This window comes from Phyllobates terribilis, unplaced genomic scaffold (genome assembly GCF_046119375.1).
Source record: "Phyllobates terribilis strain yellow unplaced genomic scaffold, ASM4611937v1 Scaffold_7__3_contigs__length_470593459, whole genome shotgun sequence".
NCBI classification, from domain to species: Eukaryota; Metazoa; Chordata; class Amphibia; order Anura; family Dendrobatidae; genus Phyllobates; species Phyllobates terribilis.
The window spans coordinates 89172036-89199038 of record NW_027362767.1 but is presented as its reverse complement, the minus strand read 5'-3'; the positions used below and the strand labels follow the sequence as shown (position 1 = coordinate 89199038).

General features: G+C 44.4%; 1 protein-coding gene across 2 annotated transcripts in view; it reads left to right on the top strand.

Moving 5' to 3' along the window:
- Positions 1-17107, top strand: part of BRMS1L (BRMS1 like transcriptional repressor) — a 44916-nt gene extending 27809 nt beyond the window's left edge. The window contains exons 7-11 of one of the 2 annotated variants that reach the window (XM_073638950.1): positions 3444-3508; positions 5016-5055; positions 5204-5272; positions 5842-5968; positions 7522-17107. In XM_073638950.1, coding sequence (XP_073495051.1) covers positions 3444-3508; positions 5016-5055; positions 5204-5272; positions 5842-5968; positions 7522-7639 — 419 coding nt within the window. In that variant the 3' untranslated portion in view covers positions 7640-17107. The remainder of the gene's footprint in view (positions 1-3443; positions 3509-5015; positions 5056-5203; positions 5273-5841; positions 5969-7521) is intronic. The other variant, XM_073638951.1, reaches the window with a different exon arrangement.
- The last annotated feature ends 9896 nt before the right edge of the window (positions 17108-27003 follow it).

Genomic DNA, 27003 nt, shown 5'->3' with positions numbered 1-27003 from the left:
GCAGTCCTACCTTGGGTTCCACAAAATGCGCTCCGGAACAGCTACTCACGTCTTGCTGGAGCTCGGCCACCTCCAGAGTCAACCCCTGCAAGCGTCGAGCCAAATCCTGGACGGAAGCCATACTGATCCCCGTATTAATATTTCCTTAATTTTTTGGGGGGAGCTGGACTTACTGTTATGATCTGCAAACAAGAACTAAGGAATGAAGGGGAAAGCTTTCCCTACAGTAAGACTAAGCTGAATCCCTACGATGTAGCGGGCCGCCTGTTCCTAGCGAACAGACCCGCCTTAGTCCTAGACTAGTCTGAACGAAGTCCTAGAGAATAAAGGGAAGGTGTCCCTAAAGAACTAAGGACTGGAACAAAAATGGGACACCTCCTGAACAGGGAAAGTTGTTGTAGAAAACAAAAGATAAACTGACAAAAAAGGTACTAGAGGTCCCAAAGGACCAAACGAACTGAGAGATATAGGCATCGAAGCACCTGGCTAGCAAAACAGTCAAACATCACTGAAGTCCAGCACAGCCAAAAAGGCGGAGCTGGAATATAAAGGCAGATGGTCACTTGACCGCTAAACACAAGATGGAAAAAACAAACAGGAGGGTTCTAACACATACTACCATGTGGCGATTCATCCATCCCACAGGAAGTTCCTGCGCTTTGCAATCCTCAGGGACAACATAACAGAACACTACCAGTACAGTGTACTGCCCTTCGGCATCTCTTCAGCACCCCGGGTGTTTACGAAGATTATGGCAGAAGTCATTGCACTCATCCAAAAACAAGGTGTCTGTATAATTCCATACCTGGACGACATGTTGATTGTCGCCCCTTTGGTGGTGACTCTCAATCTTCACATTTCTATAACCTTATAAACTGTTCGCTCATTAGGTTGGGTTCCGAACCTAAAAAAGTCGGAACTCCTTCCTTCGTCGAGGAGGAAATTCCTTGGTATCTTGCTGGATTCCAACAAACAAATAGTCGTCCATTGGACGACCATTGAAGCATCAAACAGCTCTCAGAACTAAGATCTCAATTTTCAGACGCCAGGAGAATCCGACATTGAGAGCGGCAATGTCTTTATTGGGGTCAATGACGGCCTGTATCCAGTCGGTGTCGTGGGCCCAGGCCCACTCAAGGCTCCTCCAGGATCATATCCTAGGATCTTGGAACAGACAAAGGGACTCACTAAACAAAAGGACCAGGACCCGCGGTCGGGTAAAAGCTTCTCTTTCTTGGTGGCTAAGCTCCCAAAATCTTCAGAGGGGGATTTGTTATACCCAGGACCCTCTTATTACAGTATATACGCCAGTATACGAGGCTGGGGAGGGGAGCCATGGTGGCCCAGACTCCTTTTCAAGGCAGATGGAGTCCCAAGATCAGTGCCACATCCTCCAACTTCAGGGAGCTAAAGGCAGTAGGAAAAACGCTCAGAGCGGCAGTCGACCTAATCCAGGGTACTCGCATCAAGATGCTCTCGGATAATGTGACTACAGTTGCCTTCCTTCGTCATCAAGGAGGTACGAGGGTAGACGGCCTGAAACAGATCGCTGGCCGAATATTTTCTTGGGCAGAACACCATCTCCTATCACTTTCGGCAATTCACCTGAAAGGCTCAAACAACATTCAAGCAGACTTTCTAAGCAGGAAAGAAATCCAGCCAGGAGAATGGAGCCTGAATCCTCAAATATTCCAGTCACTGGTAGCAAAATGGGGTCTCCCCGAAGTAGATCTCTTTGCCAGTCGCTTAAACGCAAAACTTCCCCTCTTCTTTTCACTGGACAGAAGAGACCATGCCATAAATTTGGACGCATTAGCCCATTCCTGGCATTTCAAACTGGTCTATGCATTTCCTCCAATTCCACTGATAGCAAGAACTATCCAGAAAGTCAGGTTAGAGAGAGTGGCAACAATTCTGATGGCCCCGAACCAAGGCCTTTTGGGCCACAGAGGGGCTATCACAGAACTTTGCCTGGATGGTCCGGTGATACTTCCACAGTTCAACAACCTTCTCTCACAAGGCCCCCTATTCCACCCAAATCCTCAGTGGCTAAACCTTGCAGCCTGGTTACTGAAGCCAATATCTTAAGATCCATAGGTCTCTCGGAAGAAGTTATAAGAACTCTTCAACAGAGTAGGAAACCAGTAACCAATGCTATATATGGCAAAATATGGAAAAAAAATCCTGTCATGGTACGCCCTGGATATTCCTGATATCTCACACCCCAACATTGCTCGGATCCTTGATTTTTTTACAGAGTGGATTGGAGTTGGGTCTCAAACATAGTACTCTCAAGGTGCAGATTTCAGCCCTAAGTTCCATATTCGACCAAGATTTGGCCTCTCACAGATAGACCAAGAGATTCATGACTTCGGCGCTCAGAGTTCACCTAAGAGTTCAGTCTCATGTCCCATCCTGGGATCTGATTGTGGTGCTCAGGGGTCTAACCCTCTCTCCCTTCGAGCCTCTATCCTCCACCACAATACAGACTCTCTCTCATAAGACTGCCTTTTTAGTAGCCATCACTTCAGCACGGAGAGTAGGAGAACTGCAGGCTCTTTCCATCAGAGAACCTTACATGAATGTGACTGAAAATAGAATTACACTTCCCCTGGACCCTTCCTTTCTCCCAAAGGTGGTTACGGATTTCCATAGTTCCCAGGAAGTCATCCTTCCCTCCTTCTGCCAGAAACCGTCTAATTCAAAGGAAGCAGAGTTCCACCTCCTAGATGTCCGCAGAGTTGTCCTTTATTATCTTCAACAAACTGAGTCTTGGAGATTGGATGCAAATCTATTTATACAACACTCAGGGCATAACAGAGAAAGGAAGGCAGCTAAATCCACTATAGCAAACTGGATCAAAAAGGCAATTGGGGAAGCCTACATCAACCAACAGATGGATCCACCGATTGCCTTAAAGGCTCATTATACCAGATCCACAGCAACTTCATGGGCCGAAAGAGCGGGCGCTTCTACTGAGCAGATTTGCAGGGCAGCTACATGGTCTTCCCTTCACACATTTTCCAAACATTATAGATTAGACTTATCATCCACTAGGGATTTAGCCTTTGGTAGGAAAGTCCTACAAGCTATTGTCCCTCCCTAATAAAATATTGTTGGTATTCCTCCAATGCTGTCGTGGAAGGCGTATTGAGAAAATAGAATTAGTCCTTACCGGTAATTCAGGTTTCTAGAAGCCTTCCATGACAGCACAAATTTCCCTCCCTATGGATTCCATATAACTGTCAGGTAACCATTTTTTTCCAGGTGATCTTGGTAAACACTGGGGATTGACGGTGGGGAGGGGCTTTTAACCTCTGTATGTTCCTGTCCCCCGATAGGGCGTGGACAACATCCTCCAATGCTGTCGTGGAAGGCTTCTAGAAACCGAATTACCGGTAAGGACTAATTCTATTTTGTGTCCGTTTCCTTAACATGCCCACGTCCATATATTGTTTACATGCTACAAGACCTGGATATACTTGAAGACTGGACGACTATTAGAAAAGTAAGAGGGTTTTCTCTAAACACAAGAATAGATTTCTCAGTTATGAGTGTAAGAACAAGTGGGAAGATTTATAAAGCAAAATGCTTTTAAGTATTGATAAATCTCCACGACTGACTGTGAAGACCAGTAAGCAAAATGCCACTGCTGAAGTAAAGAGAACCTCACACTTACAAACTAGCCCTGAGAAGGAGCTCACTGATTGATTTTTCTGTTAACTCATGCAGCCGGAACTGTGTAGAGAAAGAAAAAGTGCCTGTGCAAGTCAAACAGTGCCAAACATTTTATAGAACTCAAATGCAAAAAAAAAAACATTTTTAGCCCCCAAAAAAAAACAAATTAGAAAGGGAAAATAAAAACCATTGGACCCGAAGGTGTCAATATTTTTTTTTTTCATTTTTCTGGATTGCCCATAGACTATAAACGTCTGTACAGTCCACACATTACTCTGAACTGAAGTTCTAAAATGCAGAGTAAGCTGCTTGCAGGAGATTGTGCAGCTATGGAGATGAGCAGTCAGCTGTCACACAGCCACCTCTCCAAAGTGAATATAAATGCAGTTTATTGCCTTGTTTACCTTCTCCGTTCCTGTATACTCAGTGCTGAATCAACACTTGTGTATATAGATAAGGAAGCACTGACAGTGCCTCCTCCTCTGGACCCAGTGGTCATGGGATCGCTGTAGGTAAGGAGGGGAACAGGAGCTGCTGGGTAATAGGAGACCCATTCAGCTCTGATGTGCAGCCAGGCTGCATTTTCTCTGTAACTGGGCTAATATACCAGCCCCAGCTGCAGGGGAAAGCAGCAATAAAAAGAATGTATTACCATATAAAAATGCCCCCACGTTCTTTTAAGACCTTTATAGGGGGCATAGTATATAAAATGAAAAAATACATTAAATAAAAAATGCAAAAATAAATTTGGGGGGGGGGGGGGCGCCTAAATAAAACTAAAAAAAAAAAAAAGGACACTGTTGGTCTCAATCGCTTTTTCTAGCACCACAGATCACGAAAAAGAGGCAAAAATTATTATATATCCAAATGAGAATATTTTTTTAGAAGTGAATGTCTGAAGGGAAAAAAAAGTGCCTGGTCAACAACAGGGTAAAATGGCCCAGTCCTGAACTGGTTAAACATTTATTAGGATGTTAACTTCGCAAGTAAATCAATGTCTTGAGCTGGACTTTTCCTTTAACCTTTGCTGATAATGAAGTTGGTCATGCTGAACGCTGCAGACTTTTGGAGCAGACGTAGAAATTGAGAGTGCAGATTGCTGCTATGGATTATTTTTAATCTATAGCGGATTTGACGAGTGCAGAATCGCACTGTGTGAACATGTACTTGAGTCTGGATGCCTTCACAGTTTACAAGATAGTTGGAAAATGCTGCACAGTGGAATTTGTTTGCGACTAATCTCCTTTGAGTGTCAGCTATTTTTGTACATTAAGGGATGTTTTTGTTTTTGCATTGTGAGTGGCAAAATTAATTAGTAATTTATTTATATTTATTAGGCCATGGCAACGCTAGGTCCTCATCGGGTAAAGCCAGAAGGTAAGTAATAAAAATAATGAGTTTATAACTAATCCTTTATAGTCTTTTTGAGACAGACAAGCATATCTGTTGCTGAATGCAAAGGAAAACACTAATTTATCCCAAACTATGGTCGTCATGTGATAAAACAATGTAACGTTTATCACAGGAGACCTATTGCCTCATAGTGCATCCAGGCATGGAGCACCTGATGTGCAGAGGACCGACGGCCAAACTGGTAAGTGACTGGAGATAGTCCATACAACTATGTTTTGTAGCAATGTCTGTGGATGGATTTGGCGGTTTTACTGCTGCAATATTAGTCTAAAAGAAAAGCCAATTTGGTACAACCAGAGGGCATTCACCAATTTAAACCCCATTAATCCTCTTTATTTGCAATACGCACCACAGCATAAATCGGGGGTGACCACTTTTTATGCTTCTTTGTTGCATGGTTGTAGGGTTAGACTTCATCCTTGAACCAGACATGAGACATCTTTGCTGGGAGTAGTATATAAATGCTAATAGTTGTCATCCTGGAACGTTTCGGTGAATCTCCAAACCCTTGAAATGATGGCCTACTTTTATCTTTACAAATTGCTTTACATGGCATTTGATAACGCAGATACAATCCAGTTGGGCTATATTCACATACCTATGTGACCAATCCTTGTTTTAGAGCATTATGATGATTATTATTGGTGATTTTATTGCCGTCCTTTTTGTTTTCTTTACTGTATATAATCGGGATGCACACTGTACGATCAAGCTATGTTCTGTGATTTTTTGCCTTTTTTCCCTCTTCAGTTACAGTAAAGATGGAAAAGCATCAGCACAGTGCCAGGTCGGAGGATGGCCGCCTGCATTACGATGGAGAGTGGTATGGTCGAGGGCAGACCATCTGCATTGACAAGAAAGATGAATACCCAACCAGGTACTCATCTAGTAGTGCCTTATTTTGCTTTTTCCAGATGAGCCTTTTATCACCTATTCATAGGATGGGTGATCATGTACTGATTGGTGGGGATCCGACCTTTGGGTCCTGCATTGATCAGCAGAACGGGGAGCTTTTGTCCCCGCTAGACTGGAGCTACAATGTACATATTCTCTATGGAGCTGTCGAGCACTGTGCTCCGCTTTTTCTAGCAGCCCCATAGAAAATGAATGGAGCGGAAGTCGAGTGTCCTACTTGCTGCACCATTTTGTAACACAGATAACAATTCCCATTCTGCCGATCTCTGCGGGTTCTAGCGGTCGGACACCCAACGATCAGCAAGTTATCACCTATCCCCCCAGATAAGGGATAACTTGTTTTAACTTGACAACGCCCTTAAAATGAAGCTCCGTTTTTGAGTAATATTGTCTATGTAGACATCCGTGATCAATCCCAACACTTTGTTACCTTCTACCCTGCACAGTATAGAAATAAATATCTGCTTGCTCTGTCGGGTCACTTCACAAACTAACGAGTGCAAAATATCCTAAATGTCCCAACTCTGTGAAGGTCCAGATTACTGATCACAGATTTTGCACCTTTTGGTTTCTCAGTGTTGCCATCATGCTGAGTGGTTGGCCATGTGCCAGATAACATATGTATAAATGTATAGACCTATGGACAGAGGACCGCAGCTTGTAGCTCACCGGTTTCTGGTGAGTTATGGCTCGGAACAGCAGGTTATGGACCGCAGGTGTAACTATGAAGTGAAGCCAAGAACTTCCAAAGGGTATGTGCACATGTTAAGTATTAACAGCAAAAATGTTTGCACCACTTCTGCACCTCCTGGAAAGATAAACTCTGCATAAATTAAGTGCGTTTTTGGCACTTTTTTTGTTACGTTTTTGCTGCATTTCTTCGTGCATTTTTGCTGCAGTTTTCCACCACTCATTTAGTCTGGGTGAAATCTGAAGCAAAAATGCGGAAAGATTTGTCATAATCTGCAAGGAGAAAATAAGCAACATGTGCATGAGACTTCAGGAATCTCATTTGTTTTTCTGGTACTTTTGAAACCTTTTCAAGATTTGTGACAAAACTGCGTGGAAAAAAACATAAGTTCAACGTGTACACATACCCAATAGATTTCTGCAAGGCACATATGTAAGGCTGGTCAGCACGCGTTGCATACATTTGCATAGGCATTAATGACTACTAAATGAGCTACCTGGCATATAGGCAGCTGGGAAAGTAATGAAGAATAAAACAATGTAATGCAGGTTGTAGATGATCCATGGGGAGCTGAACAGCGGTACAACCTGTGAACAGCTCATTTTTAGGGACCTCTTGTACCAAAAAAAGGAACATAACCCCTAGATTGGGGTATCAGATTTGTGCTCCAATGGCTGTAGGGTGTTGCAACCATGACAGACGATGCCCATTTCTGTTGGATGATCTGACAAGTAGCATGGTGCACACACTTATTGATCCTGGTCCGGGGTCATCTCCTCATTATTCCTGATCTCGTATAACCCATGTGTCCTTTTCTCTTGTAGCGCGGTCATCACCACAATAAACAGTGATGAGGTTTGGTTTAAGAGACCAGACGGCAGCAAGTCTAAACTGTACATTTCACAGCTGCAAAAAGGGAAATACAGTATCAAGCACATCTGATCGACTCCAGAATTTCCAGGACTGAAATTGTGCCAAGTCATAGGAAGTCTACCGCCCCCCATCCTCTTATTGTGACGTGTATATGAGCATGTGCTGTAAACCCTGAGCGTGTAGCTGTGTCGTGTATACAATGTCTGGATAATCATTAATGGGGAGCAATGCATAAAAGAAACCTTGTGACCTCACGGAGTGACCTGCAGACGAGCCCTCTCCTCCTGGGGGTGTCTAAAGCCAATTGTATTAAGGAGAAGACAAAGTGTCGTCTCTCGGCGCTTGCCAAAAGCAAGGAGAGATGTGCGGCAGTATTAAAACAAGTTTTATCTTTATTACATATGCATTTATATACTTTGAACATGAGATGAACTCTGGCTGTTTAATAATTTAATCTTTCGAGAAAGACGAGGAGCACTGTACGATGGCGACTGAATGGCGCAGGGTCACGGCACACATCATAATGCGTTCTGTTTAAAGAACTCGCAAGTCCTTCATCCGCTTTGTGTGAAGTTTTCTCCATTCATAGGTGTGCGGCTGCCATTCAGAAGAAGCAATGAATTATCAAAGCTCTTATTAATGTAATCAAAATGTTTCGCCAAGTAAATCCACTCGGGTCACAGCGAAAGCATTTGCCGAACATCTATTCAAAGTGGAAGTGTTGTGACGGTAAATAAGAGAAGCCGTCGAGAGGTTACGTGTGAAATGAAATTTCCAAGGTAACCAGTTTCTTTCATGTAGGGACAAATAACGCTGTTTTGCGTTTAATAGATGAATATGGATTCTGTGATGTGTAGGGATCACTAAACTTTGATATAGTCATGGAAACCCCTTTTAGAATGTTTTTGGTTAAATGTATCGAAACATAAATCAAAAAAAAAATCTGGTCCTAAAATTAGCTAGCTGCAACAACCATGTATTTAACAAAGATAAGACCAAAATGCTGAAGCATTGTGTGAAAAATTATGTACACCCCATGAATCAATCACTTGTAGAACCATCTTTATCAGCAATAACTTGACGGAATGATTTTCTGTTTTAGCCTTTGGACACAGAAGTTCATGGTTGACTCATTGACTGCAAGGTGCCCAGGTCCTGTGGCTGCAAACTATAACCACCACCATGCTAGACCGTTGGTATGAGGTGTTTGTGCTGATATGCTGTGTTTGGTTTTCATCAAACATGGTGCAGGGCATTATGGCCAAATATCTCCACTTTGGTCTCATCTGTCCAAAGGATATTATTCTAGAAGTCTTGTGGCTTGTTCAGATGCAACTTTGCAAACTTTAACCAAGCTGCCATGTTCTTTTTAGGAAGAACAGTCTTTGTCCTGGCAACCCTTGCAAGCAAGCCATGCTTGTTCAGCCTTTTTATAATTGTACTGTTATGAACTTTGAACATTTAACATACTAACTGAGGCCTTTAGAGTCTGAACTGTAGCTTTTGAGGTTTTTTTTTTTTTTTTTTTTTTTTTTTTTTGCAATTTCTCCAAGCATTTCTGGTATGTCCACTCCTGGGAAGATTGTCAAATGTCTTGAATGTTTTCCACTTGTGATTAATCTTTCTCACTGTAGAATTATGAACTCTAAATTGTTTGAAAATGGCCTTGTAATCTTTCTCAGATTGGCAGCAACAATTGTTTCTCTAAGATCATTGCTGATGTCTTTCCTCCTTGGCATTGTGTTAACACACACCTGAATGCTGGTGACCAGCAAACTACCCTAAAGTTTGCTTTTACAGAGGTGGTCACACTTGCTAATGAATGGGCATTTGACTAGAGGCATCTGACTGCTACTTACTGCTTCTATTGGAATTAAGGAAAGACTGTACTTAATATTTCACACACTACTTCCATATTTTGGCCTACTTATTGTCAAATAATGAAATGGTGTAATTGGTAATGATGTTGTAATTTTAATACCTAGGGACCAGATTTTTTTTTTTTTTTTTTTTTTTTAGTAATTATGTTTTGAATACTAAGCCATAGAATTCAAAGGTGGTGTACTTAGGTTTTCTCATGACTATAAATTGTTACTTGAAGTTTTAGCCTTTGGACTCTGAGCAGAGATCTATCGCTTTTGGATCAAGAGATGTAAAGTGGGATCATTTACAGAGACAGGGGGTCTTCAAAATCAATTGAAAGCCTTCTATCGATGCTGCTTCCTCGCTGTGAGCTGTGACCCTGTTGTATTTAGTGTCTTCATTATCCTGATCAATGTAAAGGTTTTCTATATAATATAATTATATACTGTTTTATTGTGTTATTCATGTACTGTTTGTGCCAAACTTGACTGCGGTATTATATTTTATATTTTATTTCTCTCTACATATGTATGAAGTTATTTTTACAAATCCTTTTTTATTTTGTACTTTCTATGTTATATGTTTGTTCTTGTCTATCGCCACTTTCAGAATTCTGCTTGTTTCCTTTATGCTATTTTCCCACGTTGCTTTTTTGCTGCACTTTTTTGTCGCATTTTTTATACAAAAACACAGCAAAAAAAACGCAGGTATCTGGTTATGCTGCGTTTTTAGTGGATAAAAAAAACAGGTACAGCACTATGTGAAACACATTTATTTTTGTGAATTTCCCAAGTTTAAATCATAATGTCCTGGTGTACATCACAGTTGAGAATGGCAGTTAGGATTAGTACAGTTTAATTAAATTAGTGAGGTGTACAAGGTGTGAAATTGACTGCCTGTGGCCGACCAAAGTGGGAAAGCCAGCAGTGTCCTACAAACTCAATTCTCTGTCAATGTCGTGAGTAAACTATTCCTGACCAATTCACCTTCCACGGCTGTTAATTTGTAATTGTGTATTTTTTTTCATGAACTTTTTTTGTTCAGAATAGTCATTATTTTTTCAGACCTAAAAATCTTTTTCCACTAAATAATTTGATCAAATTGCCCTTTTTCCAAAAAAAGGTTTTATGGTTTCACATGTGTCTTGTATTGGTGACCTATGTTCATGCTTCCATGGTGGAAGCAAAGCTGAACTTTGGGATCCTTAAAAACGAAGCAAAACCTGCTTTTTGTAAGCAGCTTCTTTACTGCCAAGAGAGCAGGTTTTGTGTGCAGAAAAAAACGCAGCAAAAACACAACATGTGAACATAGCCATAAAGAGATTATGAGTAAGGCTCAGATCACATTACCATTTTGTGAACATTATCCTGCAGCAATAGCCTCATTCTTTACTTTACAGATGTAAATGGAAGACATAAAACAGAGGTTATAACGCTGATGTGGGCACTACGCTCCCTGACATTTGAACTAATGGCTTTGCGTGTTTTTTCCCCAGGATTAAAAGATTGGTTATTTCAACGTCCTTAGAAATTGATCCTAGTACAAAGAAGACCTTCCCAAATGTTTCTCTTCTGCTCCATTCCCATTTCTGGTGAATAAAGAGATACGCGAAAGTATTTTTCCTGAATGCCGGCCTTAGATCATACAGTTACCGGACCTTTAGTGCCGATCATTCCAGTAACTGGAAACCATTCTGAGACGGCAGAGATCGGCATCGGGTTGTACAGGCAGGTAGTTAGCAACTATTTGCTTGAAAGTTCTTATCCCCATAGCGAAAAATAACTAAAGTCCTGGATAATCCTTTAAGTGTACTACATTTTAGTTTACATTTAAGGGCACAAGTACGCAGATCTTGAGAAAATCTTCACCAAAGCATGCATATTTTTATTGTGGATTCCTTTGCGGAAATGCTGCAGACTCAGAATATAAATCGCCTGCGTATTTCCTCTGGCTGTACATTCCCTCACTCATGACTTGTAAGAATAGAGAGGCGTTTTCCTAGAAATCTGCTGATGATCCGTGTATACAATATTCCTTTTTATTCTGAATACATAAAGAGGACTTTGTACCATAAAGTGTTTGATATCCCACAGAAGCTTACTAGCTCATCCCCTAAATGTGGCATGTGGAACTGACATTTTAGAACACTTTCTCTATCAGCAGGAGAATATCACCAGAGGACTAATAAGCCTGCTACCATGTAGTCCAACCACGCCCCCACCACAGATTGGCAGCTTTCTGCCTATGCACAGTGTACACCGAAAGCAGCCAATCTGTGGTGTGGGCTGGTTATACACTCAGCATTCCGAGAACTGCTAGATCTGCAGCAGATAAAACTCTTTTTAATTCACTGTGTCATCCAGTAAAGTAAGTGATGCATCGCCGGAATCAGGGTCTCTACACCTACAACATGCTGCTGTCAGATGGGGCAGCGAAAACTTGATGACAGATTCACGTAGTTTTGCTTCAAGGTTAAACTTACTCTATTTCCAATAGAGTAAGTTGGATAGCAGATAACTTACTGGAAGCCTGGCTGCTTGGACAACAGCGATTTTTGAGAATCTGCAGAGCACCATCTTGAATGGAGCGGAGGTGCACTTGCTCCATTCATTGTCAATGGGACTTCCAAAAATAGCCAAACCTTATTTTACTCCTACGCAATTCCCATAGGTAATGAATAGAGCATAGGTCGAGCTTGCACATATGTTGAGCCCAGTTTTTGGCACCACTGTAGGACCCAGCAGACAGACATCCCCCTTCCCCCAAGTAACTACTTACTATCTTGGGAATAAATAAAGTTTTTTGGAAACCTTGCTGGAATTATACTATGGGTCTACATCTTCTTTGATGTTGGCTTTGTTGTTGTATCCTGAATCATTAACATTTAAAACCCATTTCATCCAGAGATGTAAACGAGCGTCATTTTATGGTTTTATCTAACTTTGTGCATGGGGTTTTCTAAAGTGCCATCATTTATTTAATTTGCAGTTTATACCAATAGACCCAACATTGCTAGCGAGGATCCATTTCTGTTTTTTAAAATGGGTACAGAATTCCATGTTGATTTCAGAATCTAGTCAGACCGGTTTCTTATTGAGCTCAATGACAGCTGCGTGAATCTGTCTTTGGTAAGCCCCCCTAGTGGAGGCTGCAGGCTGTCAGGATTTGATCACTGTGTCACGCTAGTTAAGAAGAGGACCTAGTGTAGGACAAAGGGAAAAGGTGGGGGGAGCTCAACAGCTAGGGAAAGGGAGAGTGGAGACTTCCCTGACTTCCCTACCGTCCCTAAATTGGTTCCGCACCTATTGCCGAACAGGATACCTAATCCCTAACTGACCCTACAGCTAGGCCCTAGGTATGGGGGGGGGAGAGGGTGAGCACTAGTCATCCCCTACTGCAACTAAAGACAAGCAAGGGGATACACTTAGCTTTGAGAAGACACCAGAGAGAAGACGACAACAGTCCACCAAGAAGAAACTAGCCGACTGCTAAAGCTCCAGTCCTGAGCAAAGGAAAATGGTTCTATCACCGGCGACTCTCTGGAGACACTTAGGGTTTTTAAATATCAAGCAAGGGTGTGTCAATTAGCAGAAGAAGGTGGAGAACCCTGCTGGGTCCTAACAAGAGAAGGATACCACTACACTACAGAGATGAAATGATCAAGAAGGTGTTTGCAAAGCCAAGCACAGCAGGAGCTCCCCGACTTTCTAGCACACAGGTCACTCTTAAATATGATTGACGTTGCTTAATCATTAACATTTAAAGGGAAAAACCCCATCAAATATGTGATTATTGTAAATGTGATGGATTCTTACCCTAGTGGTAGCGGCCAGCGATATTATTCTGACTTTGGGATCACTTTGTATTAATGCTGTGACATCCGACTGGTGCACAATAGCCGCCATCAACTGAGGATTCACATCCATAAGGCTTAGGAGCCATTGGTGTTCTGGGACATTGGACTGTAGTAAAACCATGTCTGTTTGGTTTTTAATCTTGTTTTTTATTTGAAAGCTGATAACATGTATTATGGGTACTCTTGCTTTGTACTAAAACATAAGTACACTTTCCGGTGTATTTTTTTTTTTTATGCTTAAATGCATTCATTTTTGGCTATTTTTTATTTTTTTTCTGTATGGTTTCATTACAAAAGTAGGACATGTTTGGCTTCTATATTCTCAATGTGTCACAGGGCACATAGTTAAACGGGTGGTCCATTACTCGGAGAACTTCTTCTTTGTTACATAACAACGTCCCCGTAAGACCCGACGGCATCGGAGGCGAGTATAAGGTGTTTTTATTCTACTGGGGAATATTGTAATTGAGAAAGGGTTGTCTGAGTTGTGGACAATTCCATGTAGAGGCTTGAGGTTACTCAGCACTTCGCTCAGCGCTATTGATTCCTCACTCTGGCATCAGGAGCGAGTGCTCACGTTACCGCAAGTATGTAATTTGCATACTTCCGGCCACAACCCGACTAAACGTGTCCAGCTTTGCTCAATTCACTTGTATTGAGCGAGGCCCCTCACATCTAGTTGGCATGTGACCGTATGTATGCAAATCGCAAACTTGTAGTCACGTGACCTCCGCTCCTGGAGTCGGCACCGGAGAATCTTCACGCGCTCTGTGAGGATACAAAAGTCTGCGTCTCATAAAGTTAACTTCAAGCCTGGACAACCCCTTTAACTAATTGTTAGCTCGTCTGGAAAAAAGAAGCTGTAACTGTTAACTTGCTTCCCTTAGTAACCAGGCAAGTCTGACACTTGTTACTATGTGGTAATAACATATGGGATTGGTCTCTACATATCTGTGACTGTGAATTTCTTTTTGTGATACATTGTACCTTATGTTATTGGTAAATTTAGATTGACATGTTTTGTGTGTATTTCTGTAAATATCGGAAGTTTTCAAGTTTCTAAAAATTAGAAATGTTCAAACTTTCTGGTTTAAGGCTCTAAACATGTATAGTTATACTTCTTAACGTCAACAACATTTTTAAAATTTCCTGTCAAAAGATTTCAGAAGACTTGAAAATTTAGCAGCAATTTTTCATTTTTTTTTTTTTTTTTTATATTCAAGGAAATTTACAAAACTTATTTTTTATTATCGCTACTCAGTTTGAAGTGATTTTGAGGGGCCGATTTATTGGAACACCCCCCCCCCCCCCCAACAAACTGCAAACTATTTTAAAATTGTTTAAAAACTATGAGTTAATTTTTTAAAAGAACCTGAAAAGTGGAAGAATAAAATGAAAAATTCTCTCTTGTTCCACTTACAATGTTGCTAACGTCTTAACAGGCCAACATATCTGGCAAATCCTCAGTCATTATTTGGCCTCGGAAAGCCAAGGTGATCATGGGGACCACATAATTGTGATCGCAGGGTGCTGATGGGGTTAATGAGGGAACCCGTTCTGTTATTCATCTAGATGCCTTTGTTGCCATTAACAGCAGGATCTATTGGGGTTTAGGGTCCATTAATGGTGCCAACATCTCTTGTGGGCGATGCAGCAGGGTGCCAGCTGTAGTGTACAGCCAACAGCTGCTGCATTTTTACCCATTGGCGAATGTTATTCTCACTAAGGGGTTAAAGCTTTCAATCTGGTATAAATCCACCTAGAAGAAAGCTCAGAGGCTTACAAGCCTGCTCTGCCTGGAACAAGCTCACCCACAGATTCACTGTTAACTCAGATTTTCGAGTACAAACCGCAATGCATGGACTGATTTGTGGATCTCCTGACTCGAACTTGGGTATATGAGGCTGCCATTTTCAAGTCAGTAAACCCACAGCCAATCCGTGCATCGCAGACCGTGATACATGGAGGTGTGAACTTGGTCTTGGTAGTCAAAAGTTAGAGTTGAGCAAACACATTTGCGGACCATAATCGGTAGTCCGTAGCTGCCGGACCAGAGACCTGCGAACACCCTCCTACCTGCCGGAAATCCTGCACCATTTATAATTAGTGGATCTGGCACAACCTCATTTTTGTGGCGTACACTCATGACGTCTCACTGCTATTTAGAGGAGGTGCTGGAGATGGCAGCAGTTAAGAGGAGGCTCTCAGGGCTTTGGTCTTGTGGACACGAACTTCTGTCTTGGCCGCTGGACCAGGGTCCTGTAAATCTTTTTGCTCAACTCTACCAAAAATGAATTGAAAAAAAAAAAGCTTATCTTTAACCATCAATGTCTACATGAAAGTGCTGTTTATGATGGTACAAGTGATCCTTGGCTGACTACATCTCTTCTACAATGTATAACATGTAAAGACTTTTTGAAATATTCCCAATATTAGAAGTTTTTATATTATGTGAATTAAACTGATACAACACAAGAGCAAGCCTGCCCGCCTCCTGTTAGCAAATCAATTGCAAAATAAATAATGAAATATGAAAAAGAACGCTGCCTATATCACCATGAACTGCCTTTGGCCGATCATTGTAATCTAGACTATTCAGACATTCCCCATAGTAATGTTTAATAGTTATTCCTGTTCAAGTTACAAAGAAAACAGCATGGCTCGCTGTGTTACTGTTTCTGTAACTCCCATCTATTTTTGTAACTCGCATTTGTTTCTATGGGCATTACAGAAATGGCGTAGTGCTGCCATGGAAAACTGAGTTTGGAATAACTCTTTAAGGAGACCAATCTTTTACATACATAGTGGTGGAAGAATTAATAGGACCATTTAGACTTATCATTATTGGGCTGCACCTATAAAACCAATTGTAGAGCTAAAGTTTCATATAGCTCTTTTATGTTGGGTATCTGGCTGTGCAAATTGTCTCTACAGAGCGGAAGAGGACTAGAACTCTAGTGCCCCCTATTGGAAATAGCAATCCTACAAGTCAATATCGACCCTTTAACGAGCCTTGCAATATGAGTTAGAATAAAAGCCAAATCAGAATCTCATTTTGTAGACACTCTGTTTCGGGGTATTGCCCCTCATCAGGGCAAAGTATGAGATCTGATTTGACAGGGTGATAGGCTACGATCGAGATCTAAGGGGTACGTTTTCTCCTTGTGGAGAGTGACATGCCAGGTCTGATACCAAGCGACTATTTGTTTGGTGCAGTTTGCGAATCTAGATTTCAGATAGGCTTCCATAGAAACAAAATGTGTATATGAAGTCCAAAACTGACTATACATGTCTCAATTTTTTGGGGATGATGTAAAATGCTGAGGTTTTTGCATAAGTCGGGAAATCTATGTACTGACCCAATTGTTTCACTGAACAATGATATCAGTGAGAAGTCTTCAATTGAGTGGTCTCTCTCGTCGGCACCACACACAACTCTTGAGGAGGCAATCGATAAATGTATCCTAAACTCTGCTTTGTGTGGACACTTTTATTGCTGTTTCCACTTGGGTGCTGTTTGTCATAAGTCAATGTACTGGATATTATAAACTCAGGATGGATTCCTGAAGTGGCACAACCCTCCCCTTGTCATCAGATTAACTTCGTTTGGAAATCATGTTTGATCTATTCCTCTCTCCATGGACTGGTACCTTTTTTTAGTACTGAAATATCTTCTGCTTGTTTTGTTTTCAATACTACATGAATATTATCAGTGCCACTTTACCATGTATTCGCTCTCTGTCCATTGTGGGTATGCAGTCTTGTGTATTGTACTTTTTTCTTTTGCAAAATACAGTATATTTTTAACATTCTCATAAGTGCCTTTTTCATTTTTTTTGTGAAACTGCAGACCACTTAATTTTTGTATATATAATTTATACTCATTGAGTAAGACTGGAATCGGTAAAAGCCTATTTACTGTAAATGCATAGTGTTATGTCACTGCAGTAAGTTGCATTTTAGCCGATCTTTGATGTGCAAGTGTACACAGATGGGTTCCTCTGATGGTGTGGTGTTGGCGTGCACTTAAAGACCCTAGGTGGCAGAGCGGTTCACCAGTCAGAAATTGTGGAAGCAATGAAGGCTTATTCGATACCTACATTATTCACGTAGAGGCATTGTAAGGACTCGAACCCAGCAGCTCTTGTGCACCAGGCGGCAGCTCTTCCCATTGAGCTATTCAGCTCGCTGGACAGTTCCTGGCTAACTTAGATTCTAGTACCTGTATTGTTCTTGAGCAGCCTCACCCTGTGTTGTTCATGATTTGGCTTCGTCCTGATTGAACACCCTATTTAAACCTGGCCAGGCACCTCCTTCCTTGCAAGATTGAGCTCCCAGCCTCTAGTCAAGCTCTCCCTTCTCCTGCTTCTTCATACAAGATTATACTGCTTTCCTGTGTACCGATTCCTGGCTTCCCTGACTACGCTACCTACCAGTGCTGCCCCTAGGGGTTGCAATATCACTACTCCAACGCAGGTCAGTTCCTAACAGGCATTGAGCTTCCTGTTTTCAATAATCTCACAAAAGGCAACAGCTTGGTGTCAATAGGTGAAAAACAGTCTATTTTTACAACAAGGCTGGAAATCTGATGGTGACACTATGCAGAGGTGGACATATCATTGATGCAACATGTGCAGTCACATAGGGGCCCAAGAGATGAGGGGGCCACATCCATCTCTAAAGCAGCAAGTTCCAAATATATGTGGACTGCAAAGGGCCCATGCTGTTCTTGCACAGGGACCCTCTTCTGTCTGTCCACCCCTGACCTAACACAAGTGCTGCTTACTATTTTGCTCTGGTACAGTCTGTTACTCTACATGCTAGTCGTAGACCCACTTTCGGTCACCTCTCTCTTTGCAGCAATGCAGTACCTTAACTGTAAATCTTGAACACTCCTGTGGTCTACTACGACTCCATTTGTTGTAGTTTCCTCCTCTCCTCTTGTGGGAAGCTGAACGTAATGTTTTTTAGGCGGATACACTCTTTGCTCACAGAAATAAGCCTTTCTGTTCCCCTCCATGGTGATCATCCCCTCCCTCTCTCAGTAATGGTGGCATTTTCACATGTGAGCTGGTCTCCACCCATAAAAAATTGTGTTTGGAAATTTAGGCTGACAAATTTTTAGAGAATGGTGAAACAATATCCTGCCTGATGTATGGACTGGTAACAGGTCTCCCGACCTGAATGCAACACCCTCCTACTCATATACAGTCATATGAAAAAGTTTGGGCACCCCTATTAATCTTGAGCTTAATGTTTTATAAAAATTGGTGTTTTTGCAACAGCTATTTCAGTTTGATATATGTAATAACTGTTGGACACAGTAATGTTTCTGCCTTGAAATGAGGTTTATTGTGCTAACAGAAAATGTGCAATCTGCATTCAAACAAAATTTGACCGGTGCATAAGTATGGGCACCCTTATCATTTTCTTGTTTTAAATACTCCTGCCTACTTTTTACTGACTTACTAAAGCACTTTTTTTGGTTTTGTAACCTCATTGAGCTTTGAACTTTATAGCCAGGTGTATGCAATCATGAGAAAAGCTACTTAAAGTGGCCACTTGCAAGTTGTTCTCCTGTTTGAATCTCCTCTGAAGAGTGGCATCATGGGCTCCTCAAAACAACTGTCAAATGATCTGAAAACAAAGATTATTCAACATAGTTGTTCAGGGGAAGGATACAAAAAGCTGTCTCAGAGATTTAACCTGTCAGTTTCCACTGTGAGGAACATAGTAAGGAAATGGAAGAACATAGGGACAGTTCTTGTTAAGGCCAGAAGTGTCAGGACAAGAAAAACATCAGAAAGGCAGAGAAGAAGAATGGTGAGATCAGTCAAGGACAATCCTCAGACCACCTCCAGAGAGCTGCAGCATCAACTTGCTGCAGATGGTGTCACTGTGCATCGGTCAACTATACAACGCACTTTGCACAAGGAGAAGCTGTATGGGAGAGTGATGCGAAAGAAGCCGTTTCTGCAAGTACGCACAAACAGAGTCGGCTGAGGTATGCAAAAGCACATTTGAAGAAGCCTATTTCTTTTTGGAAGAAGGTCCTGTGGACTGATGAAACCAAGATTGAGTTGTTTGGTCATACAAAAAGGCGTTATGCATGGTGGCAAAAAAACACAGCATTCCAAGAAAAACACTTGCTACCCACAGTAAAATTTGGTGGAGGTTCCATCATGCTTTGGGGCTGTGTGGTCAATGCCGGCACTGGGAATCTTGTTAAAGTTGAGGGACGCATGGATTCCACTCAGTATCAGCAGATTCTTGGCAATAGTGTTAAAGAATCAGTGATAAAGTTGAAGTTACGCAGTGGATGGATCTTTCAGCAAGACAATGATCCAAAACACCGCTCCAAATCTACTCAGGCATTCATGCAGAGGAACAATTACAATGTTCTGGAATGGCCATCCCAGTCCCCAGACCTGAATATCATTGAACATCTGTGGGATCATTTGAAGAGGCTGTCCATGCTCGGCGACCATCAAACTTAACTGAACTGGAATTGTTTTGTAAAGAGGAATGGTCAAAAATACCTTCATCCAGGATCCAGGAACTCATTAAAAGCTACAGGAAGCGACTAGAGGCTGTTATTTTTGCAAAAGGAGGATCTACTAAATATTAATGTCACTTTTCTGGTGAGGTACCCATACTTATGCACCTGTCAAATTTTGTTTGAATGCAGATTGCACATTTTCTGTTAGTACAATAAACCTCATTTCAAGGCAGAAACATTACTGTATCCAACAGTTATTACATATATCAAACTGAAATAGCTGTTGCAAAAACACCAATTTTTATAAAACATTAAGCTTAAGATTACTAGGGGTGCCCAAACTTTTTCATATGACTGTATGCCTATGAGGCTGTTGAGTTCAGGTTGGGAGATCTGGGGTAATCCTTGCAACATAGTTCGCACACGGACCATATTTCATGGACTTTCTGAATTCGGCTTAGGCTGGAATGCTGCTCAATCTACCTGCTAGCTATGGTACAGACAATTCTCTGCTGCAGCTCTCCTCCTTCTGCTTGTCTGTGTCTCTGGCCTCAGCTGGTGGGAAACAGAGACTTGTTTTGCTCTTAAAGAGATGGAACACAGTAGTGTTCATAATAATAGCAGTCCAATATGACTAACCAGATTAATCACTGTTTTCGGTATAAATTATTTCACAATATGTCAAACAATTTACCAGTTGGTGCAGTAGATTCTAAGAAAACCAACAGACTCAGCATTCATGATCTGCATGTTTTTGAGTCTTTGTATTTGAATAATTACTTGAAAGGGACTGTGTTCAAAATAATAGCAGTGCGGAGTTCAATTAGTGAGTTCAATCATTCTGTGAAGAAACAGGTGTGAATCAGGTGGCCCTTATTTAAGGGTGAAGCCAGCACATGGTGTACATACATTTTTCCTTGAAAGCCTGAGAACTATGAGTTGCTCAAGACATTGTTCAGAAGAACAGCATACTTTGATTAAAAAGTTGATTGGAGAGGGTAAAACATAAAGAAGTGCAGACAATGATAGGCTGTTCGGTTAAAATGATCTCCAATGCTTTACAATGGAAAGCAAAACCAGAGAGACGTGGAAGAAAACGGAAGACTGCCATTCGAATGGATCAACGAATAGGCGGAATGGCAAAGTGTTACGCTCGCGCCTGGACTGACTGGCGTGATTAGTGATCCCACTGGACCATGAACTGAGGAGTGCCTGGAGGGGCGTAACTAAGTATCAACCCGGTCCGACCAAGGTCGCACGGCGGCTCAGTCGACTCTGTGAACCAGGGAGGAACCGAGCAGAGGGACCAGGTGCTACTCCAGGTCAGACCCTGGTCACAGCTGTTGATCCACACAGGGGAATGCAGGAACAGGCAGGTGAGCTGGTATGCAGACAGATGGGTACTGGCAGGCACGGCTGGTATGACGGCAGGTGGGTACTTAGCAGGCATGGCTGGTATGAAGGCAGGTGGGTACTGGCAGGCACGGCTGGTATGCAGACTGGCAGGTATGAATGCAGGCTGGATAGGGACCAGTATAGACTGGGATACAGGAACAGAGCCGCAGGTGCGGTGGACTAGCAGAGCAAAACCGCAGGAGCTGTGAACAAGCAGAGTGGAGCAAAACCGCAGGTGCGGTGAACAAACAGAGCAGAACAGAACCGCAGGGGCGGTAAACAAGTGGGAAGAGCGGAACCGCCGGAGCGGTGAACAAGCAGAACAGAGCAGAAGGTGAAGGCAGACAGGACAGGGCTCTGTTCACATGGAACAGACTGGAAAATACAGGAAGATAGTAGAACACAGGAGGTAGATACGGCGGCAGGGAAAGGGGACAAGCAGAACCAGATACACACAAGGTACTTACAATGAAGTAGCGAGTGGACACAAAACTCACACGGAAGTACAGAGACAACGAGTTGGAGTTAGGTGCAGGTTCAGACACTGCAGGAAAAGAGAAGGTACGGACATAGAAACAAGTAACGGGCTAGGACACTGTTCAGACAGGAACTGAACCGGGAACAAGATACAGGACCGAGCCTGGGAACTCCGCCCCCAGGGTGGCGGGAACAGTCTAGAAACAGGACAGGACCTGGCAACTCAGTTGCAAAAGACAAATTGAGTGAAAGTGTTGCTCAGGCACCTCCTACTGGGTGGAGGGGGTTTAAGTATCCAGTGACTCACAGCAATAGGCTGGGGACTCATTAGGACTGTGCACACAGCTATAAGAAACAAGCAGAAAGCCGCGCCGACGCCCTAAGCAATCAGACAAGAGACATGGACACAGCAGGTACTGGAGCAAAGAGTGCAGCATGGACTGACAGGTAAGATTGCGGTCTAGCATGGTGGGAGGTGGTGCACCATGCAAGCACGCCGCCAGGGATGTTACAGTACCCCCCCTCCTTTACGCCCCCTCTTCCTCCAGCCAGCAAGGATTTTCTGCAGAGAATTTGGAGGCCGATCCTTCTCAAGAAGATTTCCTCTTCTGTCCACTAGAGGGAACAAAGCTGGTCTCATCATCTTGGTAACTAGGATGCTTCTTTCCATCGGGCCATCCTCAGCAACAGATGAAGTGGGCGAGGTACCAGGAACAGGACACAGGAAAGTCCACTTATTAATATCGGGTAGCACCCCAAAGGATTCACGGGACAACTGGAGATCCACCGGGGTGGAGGGGTGCAGAGACTCTGGGGAAACCACCGTCTTGACGTGCACTTTGCCAAGCTTACTGGATGAAGTGGGCAAAGTACCAGGTACAGGGTGCAGAAAAGTCTCTCTCCATTTGTTATCAGGTATCACCCCGGAGGATTCAGGAGACAACTGGAAGTCCTCAACCTGGTTGGAGGGGTGCAGAGACTCGGGGGTAACCACCGCCTTGATGGACTTATTGCCATATTTGTTAGAGATGGAGGATCCTTGCTTAGGGACCAACCTCAGTCTGGTTTCTGAGATGACACCTCTGCGAGGCGGGGCGGTGCCTAAAGCCAGATCATTGGTACAATCGTCGAGACTGTGTGGGGACAATGCCTCCGCTTCCCTTCCTTCGGAGACTTCAGCGCACAGCGAGTCAGCGACTAGCAGATCTGGTAAAGAAGATGAAGAAACTGCTGACTGTCCTGCAGATATGGGGACTGGACACCCCTTGCACCTCAGCAGTCCCCCAGGAAACACCATGCAGGTCTCCAGACCTGAGCGGGCACTAGATCTTTCGGCTCTGGACAACCTGTGGGTAAACCAGACAGCACCTGGAATGTGAACTTCTTCATGTGTAATGCTCCAATCTGGAGCTTAATTTGTACAGACATATTTTGACTGTTTCTGAGTAGGGCTCGTCCTTCCGCTGACAATGCCCAAACCGGCTTCTGGAGTTGTCGGACAGGAATCAAACACCGACTCTTCAAGGCTTTAAGCCCGAAACTTCCGGTTAATCCGAGGCCTTCACTTGCCACGGAGACGGTCATGGTCATCTGTGGAGAGGAAACTCTAACGCCAAGGGCAGCCTCTCCTACAGGCCTAATGTCTTGGGATTCTCCAACCTTCGCTGGACAAAGACCATCAGGGAGTCCCAAACAACCGCACCGGGACCGCAATCCGATTTTGTGACTGAGTTCTGGCCTCTGCTTTGCCTGACGGAAATAGTCATCCTTCATGGATTCTGTGCGGAAAGCTGCCTCTACAGGCTGGGGAACAGGAGGTCTTTGGGAGGACAGAATCTGGCGTGACGGTTTACCTCTACGCCTTGCACGTCTGGACTGCCTCTTGAGGTTGGGAAGGAAAGTATCCTGTGTGGATTCTGTGTGGGCAGCAGTCTCTTCAGGCTCGAGAACTGGTAGGCTACCTACACACATTACCCATCGGGGCTGCTCCGGGATACTGGGAAGGCAAGCTTTAGCAGAAGCCTCAGGGTTAGAGTCATGGAAGACCATTAGAAAGGCCACCAGGAATGCCTGCAGGTCAAAGACGATAGGATCCCATGCTTCCCATAGGGGGGGTGATCCAATTCAAGGCATCACCCGCTAAATAGGACATCATGAATGCTACTTTTACCCGATCAGTGGGAAAATAGCATAGAATTTGAAATGCAGCATACATTGCTCCACAAGCGCACGGCTTTATTTTGGATCCCCATAGTACTGTGGTGGATCCGCAGGAACGAGTGCTGATAGCTCCATTTGGGCTGGTGCGTAAATCGCCTGGACCTCAGCTTGAGAAAATTTTTTTTCTTGGTGCACGTATTCGCCAGACAAGGATTCAAATGTCCCTGAGAGCGAAGGGCCGTGGGGCTCAACGGGAACCATGGCCTGAGCAAACTGTTTACTCGCGCCCGGACTGACTGGCGTGAGCGTGATTAGTGATCCCACTGGACCATGAACCGAGGAGTGCCTGGAGGGGTATAACTAAGTATCAACCCAGTCTGACCAAGGTCGCACAGCGGCTCAGTCGACTCCGTGAACCAGGGAGGAACCGAGCAGAGGGACCAGGTGCTACTCCAGGTCAGACCTGGGTCACAGCTATTGACCCACACCAGTGAATGCAGGAACAGGCAGGTGAGCTGGTATTCAGACAGGTGGGTACTGGCAGGCACGGCTGGTATGCAGACAGGTGGGTGCTGACAGGCACGGCTGCAATGTAGACAGGCAGATACTGGCAGGTATGAATGCTGGCTGGATAGGGACCAGTACAGACTGGGATACAGGAACAGAGCCGCAGGTGCGGTGGACTAGCAGAGCAAAACCGCAGGTCGGGTGAACAAGCAGAGCGGAGCAAAACCGCAGGTCGGGTGAACAAGCGGAGCGGAGCAAAACCGCAGGTGCGGTGAACAAGCGGAGCGGAGCAAAACCGCAGGTGCGGTGAACAAGCGGAGCGGAGCAAAACCGCAGGTGCGGTGAACAAGCGGAGCGGAGCAAAACCGCAGGTGCGGTGAACAAGCGGAGCGGAGCAAAACCGCAGGTGCGGTGAACAAGCGGAGCGGAGCAAAACCGCAGGTGCGGTGAACAAGCGGAGCGGAGCAAAACCGCAGGTGCGGTGAACAAGCGGAGCGGAGCAAAACCGCAGGTGCGGTGAACAAGCGGAGCGGAGCAAAACCGCAGGTGCGGTGAACAAGCGGAGCGGAGCAAAACCGCAGGTGCGGTGAACAGGCAGAGCAAAACCGCAGGTGCGGTGAGCGAGCGAAGCAAAACCGCAGGTGCGGTGAACGAGCGAAGCAAAACCGCAGGTGCGGTGAATGAGTGAAGCAAAACCGCAGGTGCGGTGAATGAGCGAAGCAAAACCGCAGGTGCGGTGAACGAGCGAAGCAAAACCGCAGGTGCGGTGAACAAGCGGAGCTGAGCAAAACCGCAGGTGCGGTGAACAAGCGGAGCGGAGCAAAACCGCAGGTGCGGTGAACAAGCGGAGCGGAGCAAAACCGCAGGTGCGGTGAACAAGCAGAGCGGAGCAAAACCGCAGGTGCGGTGAACAGGCAGAGCAAAACCGCAGGTGCGGTGAGCGAGCGAAGCAAAACCGCAGGTGCGGTGAGCGAGCGAAGCAAAACCGCAGGTGCGGTGAGCGAGCGAAGCAAAACCGCAGGTGCGGTGAACGAGCGAAGCAAAACCGCAGGTGCGGTGAACGAGCGAAGCAAAACCGCAGGTGCGGTGAACGAGCGAAGCAAAACCGCAGGTGCGGTGAACGAGCGAAGCAAAACCGCAGGTGCGGTGAACAAGCGGAGCTGAGCAAAACCGCAGGTGCGGTGAACAAGCGGAGCTGAGCAAAACCGCAGGTGCGGTGAACAAGCAGAGCAAAACCGCAGGTGCGGTGAACGAGCGAAGCAAAACCGCAGGTGCGGTGAATGAGCGGAGCAAAACCGCAGGTGCGGTGAACGAGCGGAGCAAAACCGCAGGTGCGGTGAACGAGCGGAGCAAAACCGCAGGTGCGGTGAACGAGCGGAGCAAAACCGCAGGTGCGGTGAACGAGCGAAGCAAAACCGCAGGTGCGGTGAACGAGCGAAGCAAAACCGCAGGTGCGGTGAACGAGCGAAGCAAAACCGCAGGTGCGGTGAACGAGCGAAGCAAAACCGCAGGTGCGGTGAACGAGCGAAGCAAAACCGCAGGTGCGGTGAACGAGCGAAGCAAAACCGCAGGTGCGGTGAACAAGCAGAGCTGAGCAAAACCGCAGGTGCGGTGAACAAGCAGAGCGGAACAGAACCGCAGGTGCGGTGAACAAGCAGAGCAGAACAGAGCAGAAGGTGAATGCAGACAGGACAGGGCTCTTCACATGGAACAGACTGGAATATACAGGAAGATGGTTAGAACACAGGAGGTTGATAAGGAGGCTGGGAAAGGGGACAAGCAGAACCAGATACACACAAGGTACTTACAATGAAGTAGCGAGTGGACACACAACTCAAACAGAAGTACAGAGACAACGAGTTGGAGTTAGGTGCAGGTTCAGACACTGCAGGAAAAGGGAAGGTACGGACATAGAGAGAAACAAGTAACGGGCTAGGACACTGTTCAGACAGGAACTGAACCGGGAACAAGATACAGGAACGAGCCTGGGAACTCCGCCCCCAGGGTGGCGGAAACGGACTAGAAGTCAGAGATACAGGTAGCGGCCCTGGGTACTCAGTCCCCAGGGTGGCGGGAACAGACTAGATACAGGACAGGACCTGGCAACTCAGTTGCAAAAGACAAACTGAGTGAAAGTGTTGCTCAGGCACCTCCTACTGGGTGGAGGGGGTTTAAGTATCCAGTGACTCACAGCAATAGGCTGGGGACACATAAGGACTGTGCGCACAGTAGCTATAAGAAACAAGCAGAAAGCCGCACCAACGCCCTAAGCAATCGGACAAGAGACATGAACACAACAGGTACTGGAGCAAAGAGTGCAGCATGGACTGACAGGTAAGAATTCGGTCTTGCATGGTGGGAGGTGGTGCACCATGCAAGCACGCCACCAGGGATGTTACACAAAGGATCAGCCAATGATCAGTTCTAGAATGATCAAAGACAGTTACCTGTGAGTACTGTTACAGTTAGAAGACGCCTGTGTGAAACTAATCTCTTAGCAAGAAGTCCCTACAAATTCCCACTGTAAAAAAAAATAAAAAATGTTCTGAAGCAGATACAATTTGCCAAAGAACACATCAACTGACCTAAAGAGAAATGGAGAAACATTTTGTGGACTGATGAAAGTAAAATTGTTCTTTTTGGTCCAAGGGCTGCAGACAGTTCATCGGACGACCC